The sequence below is a fragment of the Rhea americana genome, unplaced genomic scaffold (genome assembly GCF_003343005.1).
Source record: "Rhea americana isolate MKP2758 unplaced genomic scaffold, rheAme1 scaffold_38, whole genome shotgun sequence".
Taxonomy (NCBI): domain Eukaryota; kingdom Metazoa; phylum Chordata; class Aves; order Rheiformes; family Rheidae; genus Rhea; species Rhea americana.
Window position 1 is genome coordinate 3853578 of NW_028186512.1, and position 11572 is coordinate 3865149.

At 38.7% G+C, this 11572-nt stretch overlaps 1 protein-coding gene across 3 annotated transcripts in view; it reads left to right on the forward strand.

Moving 5' to 3' along the window:
- Window positions 1-11572, forward strand: part of INPP4B (inositol polyphosphate-4-phosphatase type II B) — a 467312-nt gene that overhangs the window by 380213 nt on the left and 75527 nt on the right. For all 3 annotated transcript variants that reach the window (XM_085313208.1, XM_085313210.1, XM_085313209.1), the window contains 2 exons: window positions 1437-1541; window positions 6530-6638. In XM_085313208.1, the coding sequence (XP_085169334.1) occupies window positions 1437-1541; window positions 6530-6638 (214 nt within the window). The remainder of the gene's footprint in view (window positions 1-1436; window positions 1542-6529; window positions 6639-11572) is intronic.

Here is an 11572-nt window from a genome sequence, read left to right on the forward strand (position 1 = left end):
CCTTATGGTTACCAGATTACATTCCCCACTGCTTTCAGCCTGCATCCTCAGTTTTCTCATCAAATCTCAGTAGTTGACTCTACTAATTCTTTTTCTTGCTACTTTTGCTCTTAGTCTTGGTTCAAATGATTATTATTACTCTTAAGTTACTAAGCTTAGGTAGCATCTTCCATAGGCCCACTGCTCATTTAAGTATAGCACCTATTCCTGGCTTGGCTCAGTGTAAACAAGAACAGCCTTTTGAGCAGAATTTTGCTTACACTTCTGTAGCCTTGGACTTGGAGGGTCATCGGTGCCCTCTGGTAATATGCTTTGCATTGGGAGGTTCAAGCTGTGTTGAAATTTATGGCAGTTTTAACTGATGGCTTCCAGCAAATCATGACTGAACAAGTGAAATATTTACAGTTTGACCAAACAGACAGATTTTCCTGGGGAACCACAACACAAATGCTAAACTCCAGATCATGATGGTGCAAAAACTGGAGGCCAAAGAATGGTCATCAGAACTTTTTTTTTTTTTTTTTTTTTTTTTTTTGCCTAATGGGAAAACTCTTGTTTTTCTCAACTTCTCCTTCTCTCCCCTCCCCTGAAAAGATTGAATATTTAAGAAATTTTTTGGGGAAAAAAGTCCTATCTGAATCAGAGAAATTTTAGTCCAAATGATTTGGTGAAATGATTGGGTGCTGAAAAACTGGAATTAGTAAATGTTGGGCTGTCTTAGTGAGAAAACCTCTCTTTCCTAGTATAYACCCTTTAATTTCATGTATATACCCTATTAAATATCTTCAGGTAAATTACGTTTTTGTACTGTCAGGCTTAAATTAGCTTCCTGTCTACCCCAATGGTAATACTTAGTTACTCATAATCTCAGTTTTTGTGTTTTGGTGATAATTCTGATGAATGCACATATTTTTCAGAGCACTGTGCCTTTTATGATACTAGGTTTTGGGGAAGAAAATTAATTTGTAGCTCTCTTTCAGCTAGTTTATGTTTCTTTGTTTGACCTTTCTAGGAAGAGTATATAGCCTAGTCAATGTAATATTTTTGTTCTAAGGAAAAATAAGTTACTTGGTGGTAAAAGTAGTACTGTCGTAGCTCTGTGTCCTGCGTTTTTAGCGCAGCATAAAAATAATGCACATAAACTGTGGCATCATTTCCAGCAGACTGCAGACTGATTTCAAACAGCAGGAAAAATGTCTATCACCTAGAATAAAAAATTAGATTGTTCTGTGAATTAAAAGCTGTTTTGTTGCCTGCAGTATGGGTACATGCTGAGACTCAGTTAGTGAACCRTTCTTTTTCTAATATACAATTACACATTAAAAGTAAATTAAAGGCTGCTAACATACAAGTGTTGTCCTTGCATTAAAAAAGAAAAAAGACAAAACATCTGCTGCATACTTAAGATGATGATTCTTTAAACTTTTGTTTTTCAGGTTCTTCCTTCAAATCAAGCTGTAGCAAAGGAGAAAAAACATTAGAATTCATTCCAATAAATCTTCATCTTCAGAGAATGCATGTGCATAGTCCTCGCTTGAAAGGTATGTTCTTTAGAGAAATTCCCTACRTGTGTCCAAGTCTGCTTTGAAATACAATTCAACTTACAACTGGAAAGTTTGATTTCTATTTTGGCCCCTTTTAAGCTGTAACTATCTTTTTATATATCCATTTTCAAGAATGAAGATTAGATGGCTGCGCTTTCAGATAACCAGAATAAAACCAAAATACATGTTTGCAGAGAGTCAGATCTTGATCAGTTTGGTGTTTACGTATAATAGAAGGATGTTGGCAATGGTGTTATTTAAACTYCATAGATGGACTATGAAGACGCTTCAGGCAAAAACGCTGAAAATAGTAGTATTAAATTTGATATTTTAGTAAATATGTGTGCAGTCAGGACTTGCTCAGATTTGGGAGAATACTGAGCAGGCAAGAATTTCACAAGAAATACGGTGACTTTTAAGGCTAATTCTGCAATTGATTTCATTTTGTGTTTTGCCAGTCAGTGAAATKTATACCTTATTAGCTTGTGTATTGTTTATGTGGTATGACTTGATACAGAAGATTTCTTGTATGACTAGATTGTTGCACATTTTATTATAAAATCAAAATCAAGCTTTCAAGTTCATTGTTTAAAAACTTTTACTACTCTACAGGCTCAAAGTATTCAATTTTTCACTTTGGGGCCTAGAAAACACTCTCCATGTGGACATTTCCTACTTTTCTTTTGGGTCTAAATCTGGCACTTGCCCATTATTTTCCTTAAGTGCTCAGAAAGTASTTTTAGAAGTATAATGACTACAAGTGTCAGAACCTTAATTTTGTGTCTTCTCCAGAAAGCAGCTCYGGCAGCAGTATGTTATATGTTTATTTGCTAAATAGTAAAAGAGAAGGAAAGATACCACTTACTCCATCACGCACGACAGTTTCTACACCATCAGAGTTTTGTTTTCAATGGAATTTCTCCTTTCTTCTCCAAAGCTAGTTTGCTTGTGAGATATGACTAATCCATAAATGAAAAATAGATAACTGTGAGAATTATTTTCTAAATTTAGAACTTTATCTTARATTATAGATCTGCTTGTTTTCTTTAGATAATGTTCACTCGCTCCACTGACATGAGAACTAGATAACATTGTTGTAGTTGCRCTCAAGATTAGAGATTACAAAACAATAACAAAGAAGAGAACTTACGTTGAAAGCATTGAATTTCTGCCTACACATGTATCTTTGCAAGACTGACACTTTAGTTGTAGGGAACTCTTTTTATTTCTGTCTGCATGAAATGGGTTTCTCARCATGTTTAGGATATGTTGGTAGCACTATATAATAATACAACAAAAAGTAATTAAAGATGATTATAATCATCTTCTAATCATTAATGATTTATTAAGATAAATTTAAATGTAATTTCTGTATCTATTACATACYTAGCTGTCTCACCCATTCGCATTACAGAAATAAGTTTCATTTTACAAGCACCAAAGACTTGCATCTTGTATTATATAAATGCATTTGCTCATCCTTCTGGTGTGAGTAGCACTTTGACATCCAGTTGGTCTTCCTTACCTCGAGCTTTACTTGCCATGTGTCGAAGGGCAGCCGGATTGTGAGAAGGTGGCTGATGCAAGGTGGGGAGGGAGTTGGGGAAGGCATGTGAACGTCCACGGAGGTTGTGAKTAAACCAGCTGACGAGCTGAAGAGCTGTCATTAACCTGTGTGCTGTCAGACAGCTTTAGTTTTGGCACATGAGCTAGGTCTTAATTGCATCGGATGTGCACACAGGGATATATGCTTTTTTGTTCAACATGCTCAGTATAAGCTTTACTTTTACTGAACTTTGATTCAGGTTGTTACTGGGTGCTGACATTGAACAGAAAATACCTGTGTGCTTAAACTTCAGGTAGAAACAGCTTTGAGAAAACTACTAATTTGCTGTGTAGTAACTGTATCTATCCATTTGATAGACACCCCATCCCCTTTGTCCGTCATACTACAGAATTTAAGTTTAAATGTTGCCATAGTTTTGTTATCTATACCCTTGCTTACGTATTAATCTTGCAAGGTCATAATGGACCAAGAAATGGGGAAACAGAAAATACTCAAGTGTGCTTATTTTAAATAAAATCGGTATACCAAACAGACTTTCATTTTTCTTCTGCATGCGGTGTAAGACAGCGAGTGTCTCTGGTGAAAGCCAGCAGGAGGCTGATGCGCTATTTTAACAGTCAAGGTTCGTTGGTTCAAACCCTCGATTGAGCCCTGCTTGAGATAGGGGTCCCTCAACTCTTTATATTGCTCTGATAAAGTCTAGGTTTATTGAACTTCTGCCGTGCCCCTGTGGTGGTCGCCGTGTTGCAAAAGCTCGGTGTTTTATTCCGGCAGGAGGGATGAGCAGTTAGGTGATAGTTTGGCGTGGTGAGGAGTTACTGGTGGCTGGTGCAAGTCACTGGAGCAAGCAGGTGGCTGATGTTAATGTCCCATTTGTGTAACCAGGAGCAGGGTGTATTTCTGTGAGTCACAGTAGTTATTAAGAAACAGTGATTTATTTGAAGCCTGATTTCTTTATTTTCTGGTCTTCCTGTGTATATTCTTTCTTCCAATTCTGAAGTAATTGTTTGAGGCTGGTTATTTTGAGACGGTTTATTAATGAGCGCCTTTGGCGGATCACGCTGACAGTCTTCTGTGGCTGCTCCCCGCCTCCGCTGCGCCCTGAGCTTCCCTGCGCTGCGGAGGGCTGTCGGCAGCGGTCCGGGCCCCAGGTGGGCGCCGCTGCCGAGGTGCTGGAGCATTGCTCCAGCCGTGCGCTGGCGCTGCGCCTCCTTTGCTAGGAGCCGCGTCAATTTGGAAATGAAAGCACGTCACAAGGCATTTCCTCTGCAGTCTTGCAATGCTTTCCAGTATAACATGCTCTGGAAGGTGGGAGTGAGACTGTCCCAGGTACCTCACCAGCATCGTAGATGGCTGCTTGTTGCTCTCCTCCCTCTCCCTTGATTTCCTGCGGAGGATTTGTTTGCCTAGTCTTAAACACCAGGCGTCTCCTCTGCTAAGGGCTCGCAGGGAGCGATCGCAGCAGTCTGCAAGGCTGGAGCCCGCGGCGGTGGCTGAAGAGCTTCCTGCCGAGGTTTGTGACGAGCAGCGCCGGCAGGCCTGCGAGCAGGAGCGGGGCCTGGGGCGGCTGCGGCAGCCGCCCTGCTGTGGGGCAGGTGGCCATCGCGGGGGGCAGCTGCTGGCCCCGCGCTCGCTGGCAGCCACAGGGGAGGCGCTCAGCTGCGCGACGGGCCGTTTGCCTCCCACGCAGCTGCTCCCTGGCTATGCCAAGCCGTGGCGCCCGGCCGGCCGAAAGCTTCCCGCGGGCGGTTAGTTGTGGGCAGGTTCACCCTTGATTTTTAATACAGAGTCAGCAAAAGCAGGGGTTGGTGGATGGGGGTAGTCTTTTAAATGTTTCCCACTGCTTCATGAGTTAGCCATAAGCAAATTCAGACWTCCCCTGGGTAGCCTGATGGTTTCCTCTCTGCGGTTTCAAGCTGTTGCTGTTGAAAGCAGAGAATTGCTTAATGTCAAGTCAAGATGGAGCTCTGTGTGCCCAAGCTCGTGTATTATGGGCAAATTTCCACCAAGAGCTGAAAGATGGGATGATCTAGGGACCCTGAAGCTCACGTGAGGCTAACAAAAGYGTGCAGCTTCTCTTCGTAAGCGGGGATTGGAAGAGCCGCCAATGAGTTAGAGTTCAAATCAGTTTGAGCGAATATGCTTTGAAATTCAGCTCCAGAAGTAAAGCACAGTTCATTAACTGTGAATCATTTGTACAGTGTTCTTGCTTCTAGGGATATTTATCATCAGAATGCAAGAAAAGTTCTATTTTAGGAGAGGATTAGATTTTAATTTACATGGAAAGCTTCCTTGATGAGTAAAATAGCTCACAGAGAAAGATCCTCTAATGGTTTCCTTTAGAAATACATTTTAAAAATGCCTCAGTTTGACCTGTGTTTTCATCCTTCCAGTGGTCTTGGGCATAATACAGGTACTGCTTAGTGCCTGCTTAATGTAAATACCAAGACTRGGAGGGAATAATGATTGTGGCTGTGGTGTAATTACATCTTTGTCTCTGCACTGAAGATCGATCACTGGCACAGAATGTGAGGCTCTTTCGGAAAAGGCATTTCATCTCCAGACCTGTAAGCATATATCCATAGAAAAGTTCATCATTCACGTCACCAGGCATCAGGTACATGCAGAGTAACAAGAGCTTTGTGGTCTCGGCGGTGAAGGTCTTGGAATAGAATAGCTCGTGTCCTGTTGTGTTGGCTTTCCAGCTGGAAACAACTGCGTGCTCTTTCTGTAAAAACATATATAACACGTAAATGAATCTCAGTAAATAGAACAGTGCAGTTTAGCATCAAAGAGCTAGTTAGATCTGAAAGTGGAAGCTAAACAAATTCAAACTGGGATTGAAATGCAGGCCTCTGCTAGTAAGGCTGATTTAATCATTGGAGCAACTTCTGGGGGATTGCAGGGAGTTCATTGTCATTTCTCGCGCTCGCTTTCTCGCTCGCTTGTTTTTTCTCTCTCCTTCCCACTCTCTGAAATTTCTTTCTGAAATTCTGTAGCTTGTATTATTCAGACAGTCAGACTATTTCAGCATAATGGTCTGTTTTGACCCTAAAATGCACGCATCTATGCATTACAGGATGACTGTATATTAAATAATAGAGGAGGTAATAAARTGAGATACACAAAGGAGCAATTTACTTTGCAACTTTGTAAACTGCAGAGCTAGAATATTTTTCTAAACTGTGGCATATGATTTAGAGGTAGCAATAAATTAGGTAAGTATTAGAGTGTCCAGTTGGTGGCTGTGTGGAAAGATTGATTAGCTCTCTGCCCCCTCCAGAGACAGCTTCTCAGTTATTCCTAGTAAAAATAATGCACTTGTTTGCCCCATCTGCTGTACAGCGGATACCAGAGTGCTTTTGGGCCTTGGGTGTCGGTGGATGCAAATCTCAGTGATGGGCTGTTCCCCTTCTAGATGCTGTGTACGATGTCATCACCGTGGGAGCCCCGGCCGCACACTGTCAGGGGTTTAAGAATGGTGGTCTCCGGAAACTACTGACTAAATTTGAGGCAGAAAGGCGAAAGTAAGTATTTTTGGGAAGTAACTAAGAAAATAAAAGTGCATTGATATGTTACATGCTCACTGAATACTAAAATGGTTTATCTTCCATGTATTCGACAATGAAAAAAAATTCATTCATAAAATACTTCCTTTATTTTCCCCACTTTGCTAGACTGCAAATTTGAAGGATTATGTATTTTTAATGTCAGGAGTGATTTTGAATGTGAACAAAATTGTTTTTCCTTCCATATTCTAGAGAGCCTGAGGAATACTTGTGCTTGAAAACATGCTGTTCAAAATGAGATATTTCTTCCGCAATATTTGTGCTAAGTAGAAAGTATCTACAGACAATTTTTCAATAAGCAAACAGTAGCTTGAGGTATCTTCATTTCTGACAGCGCTCTGAAGTAGATAAGAAAATATTATTTTTCTTGTTCTCCAGAAAGTCAAAATAAGACTTAAGAAATGTTAAATGCTATGTTAACTGCTAAACTTATCTGGAAGTGTTATTTGCATGTTTTGTTAACTAAGCGTTGGACATGTCTATTTATTGCTGTGGTAATTCAGAAGTTTTAAGAGGCCAAAACTGCCACTGACAGCACTAGGAGCTGTGATGGCTCAACGCTCAGACTAACTGGGCCAAACTCATGCAGTCAATGGCAAAGCGTTTAGATGGGAATGCCGGAAGGACTCTATGTATGGTAGAATAACTCCTCATGACTGCCAATAGGAAATGAGTACTATTATGTTAAATACTCAAAGTTTCATAGGCAGAATGTRACAAAGAACAAATTGGGAGATTATAAAAATCTGTTATTGACTTATAGGTTGAGCAGATGTTGACATTCACCCTTCAGTGACATAGTTTACATTTTCTGAAATCAGTGAAAAAGGTATTCTTTATTGTTTACTTATACCACTCTGAAGCCATGGAAATAAAAGGAAATCAAAATAGTTTATAACTCTTGAAGAAATGATCACTAAGTCTATGAACTCCCAGAAAGTACAAAGGGAGGGAAGGAGCCTTCAAAATTCACCTTCCATCTATTTTAGTGGTCAACTCAGAAGAAACTCAGTATATGTTTTTGTTGTCTTTGGACACATGTAAGTCCTTCTAGTGTAAAGCACTCTGAATATGATTTCACTTGCCTGAATGCTCAAGAATGGGAGTGCTTTAAATAAATACTTGAAAGGACTATTCTCATTCTTACCACAGAAAAATTTCTTTTACTGCAGCAATGACAACTTTATTTTGTATGCTTCTGTTTGTTTAACTGCATGAGGATGTTTTGAGACCACTTAGCATTTCCAAAGACAGCTTTTACAATTTAAATTTTCTGTTTTACAATGGGAGCAGCTTTTCTGAAGCTTTGAATGAAGGAAGAAGTAACACCTTGAGATATCGGACAGAATATAAAGTGAACAGGAAAAAAAATGCAGATTTAGCATCTGTTTCCTCTAGGCTAACTGATCTGAAAACCTAAAGAAAGATGTGGGAAGAAATTATTTTTCAAGCCAATCTGAGAAGGTCCTGGTAGCTTTCAAGACATCATTGTCAGTGCGTAGGACAATGTCCTGCATTCCTTTGAGGCTCTGGCTCATTATTAAAACAGTTTATTGAAATATTCACAGTGTCAGAGTACCAGAAAATATATTTTGCTTCAAATGGATGTCCGTCCTTTGCTCAAACCTGTACTTCTGGAATTAACAGATAGGAGGAAGAGTTAACTGGCAAGCATAGTTAGACACCGCTTTTCAAGAGCGTGATTGCATTTGCCATTGCCAAACCAAAAACAGGGAAATGTATGTTTTAAGAAAGCTTATTTAACAGAAGTGTGCATGATGATGTATATATAATCAGTTTGAAGGTAAGTCAAAAACATTTGCAATTGCATAGAAGGTATTTTTTTTTGCAGAGGAAAGAAGGTGCAGGAAAGAAGATTCTTATTTTAAAGAATGCAGTATTTTTGCAGCTCTTCTTCCATTTGTTACCACCAAGCAAGCCATATATATTTGTGTGTGTGTGTGTGTCAAACTTCTTAAAATAAGGTCTTGAATAAGAGGAAAAAAAWTTTTTTAGGTAAAAAAGAAGACTTAATGGAATGTTATTTCAAGCCAGATCCATTGATTTGTAACCCTTTCACAGTCCATGCAGTTCTTTATCTGCAACAGAGTTGTTGATGAAGGACTTTACTGCTACAAACATCAGCCATATGTTTGGTATGTGTGTTCCTTTAGTAGCAWACTTCATAAGATCAGTAAGAACAATTACAAAGCTTTTTTTCTTGATCTATTTAGGCAGAATAGCAATTAAATTCAAATTGCTGATGTGTGCTGATTATGGTATGGTAAATCATTGCAGAATATTATCTATATGCTATATACATTTATTTTAGATTTTTTTCATGATGCTGCAGTGCTTTGTTCTTCCCTTGCCTTACTTCTAGCTAAAAGACAAAGTAAATCAGATGTTCAGATTTGGTCTTCTGTTCACCTGCTAGTATGGATTAGTTCTTCCAGCAGGTAGAATAACATGTCTTTTCATCAGTCTAGATGGCACAACAAATTATTATTTTTAGAGCTCAGCTGTGTGGGAACATTGAAGTCAGACATTGGCCAAATTATACTCGTGTAATGCCTCACTACTTTAAATATTCATAAATCACTTTCAAGGTACACCAAGGACTTTTTCTCTTACTTAAAACCTAATCTCATGATTTGTGCCTTCGCGAAAACTTGAGGACAAGATTTTTAATGCTTTAGCACTAACATCAAGTATAACAGGGGCATTCTAGAAGCTGTATTAGGTGCTGTAAAATTCACTGTGGTTTTGTACACCATTTTTAACAAGTTCTTTAGAAATACTTGCACTTTAAATTAGCACAAGCTGAAAGCTGAAATAGTGCTGAAAAGAGGTGTTTTTTAGGCTGTAATTATTTGTTTGGKGTTTGAATTGTCTGAAAGGATCCTTTCTTTGTTTGACAAGGCCTAGATCTCTGGTCGAGATGTGAGGGGTGTTCTTTCACTAATGTGCTCGTTACTAGAGATTTCATTAAAGCTGAGATCTTCAGGGTTCCTATTACCTGACTTTCATAATCTTCAATCCATTTCCATTCTCCAAGGAACCTGAAGTGGTACTGTTTCACAGAAAAGCCCAGAAATGTTGAAATAATAATGATTTGTGTTTGATTTAATTTTAGTGTTTATTCTCAAAAGGAAATCACAGCCTGTTATGCACAGCATGTTACAGAGAGATGTTCTTTTCTTGCTTTCCCTGCTTGTGTGTGTGTGTGTGTGTGTACACATGTACATCTGTGTGAGTGTGAGAGAGAGCGAGCGAGCTGACCATAAAATCAACGTATTAAGGTTGTTGGGAGTTGCACTGGGAAACTGAAGCAATTTGTGTACTATTTATTTGATATATATAAAAATCTCATCACAGTATTTTTCCAGGTGGTAGGCTCTCTGGACGGAATTACCTGAAGCATTTCCTTGAGCATGCRTTAATGAAAGGGGCAGAGGGATGTCCCCTCCCTGGATGAAGGGATGGAAAGGGCTTAGGGGAGCTTTGAGAGAGCAGCGGTGAGATGAGATGTCCTTTGGAGAGTGAGAAACTGCTCTGTCAGTTTTTGTGGAGACTCAGACTTYGTAAACAGAGATAGAATAGATGGAACCAATAATATAACTTCCTCTTTCCTCAATAGTCAGTTACTCAAATGTCAAGGGAATTTTCGAGGAATATAGAAATTCAGTGGCTCTTCTGTTCCTAAGTCCCTTGAGCCTGTTTTCAAAATATCAGCACTGATCTTAAGGTTCAGCTTTATTTCCCGATGCAGTGAATTGTCTGTGTCTATTGTAATCAGTTTAGTTTTGACCGTAACTTTTCACTTCAGACATTACATATGTGATGCTTAAATTACAAGTCACTGGATTGGTAGCTTCAGTAATTTACATAAGCTCAAGGTTATTTGCAGGAAGCTGTTCTTGCTGTGTGTACTTTAACTGCATTCTGTGCAGTTAAATCCACTTTAATTGTGGATTTTAATGTCCACAGTTACCACTATGAAAAACACTAGGTCAAATGTTCACTGTTGAAAGATTTTAACCCAGTCCCAGATGGTGACAATTTAACTCACTCACACAAATGACTCAGTTAACAGCAGGAGTGGAGTTACTCTGAGTGTCATTAAAAATTAGATGCTTAGCATATTGCAGTATTCTCATGCAGAAACTTTGTTAATTTAGAGTTAAGATTGCAGATGTAATCAATGTAATCTTTATTCAAATTAYATGACCACTACTGAAGCAATTTTAAAACTGAAATGATCATGGAAGGTATTATGTACGTACTTGGTGATACTACCAGTATCCAGACTATGTACTCAGTGAAAAATTTGAAACTTGACCCAGAAGACACAAATATAGACTCTTTCAAAAGATACATAACTACTAACATATTTTACATATCAGGAGATCAAGAGTAGATTTTCATAGTGCTGCTGATTTCACACATGGGACATTTATTAGGACACCTGTTAAAAAAAAAAAAATCCTCCTTTTTTGTCTGTCTTTATTATCAACTAATATTACTCTTGTACTGTAGCTATATGTGTCAGCAAGTTCTGAAAAGTACTTGTTTATAAGGAAAATCATTTCAATGRATTTGGAAATATTAGTGCCCTTTCATGAAAAGTAAGACACAGAAAATGCCAGACTAATCTGAGATGCAACATGTTCATAGAAACTTCAGATATCTCTAAGCATTTTATCTCTGAAAATGAATTACTCAGTTTCTTTGGAACTGTACTCAAAAAAAAAAAAAAAAAAAAAAACCTTTAATTGCCCTCAAATTTTGAAAGAAACTGAATATTTGGAGCTGTCTGATGTTTTCTTGAATTCAGGAAATGGTTAATTAGCCAGAGCCTGAGGCCTGATAGAAAACACCCCCCCCCCCCC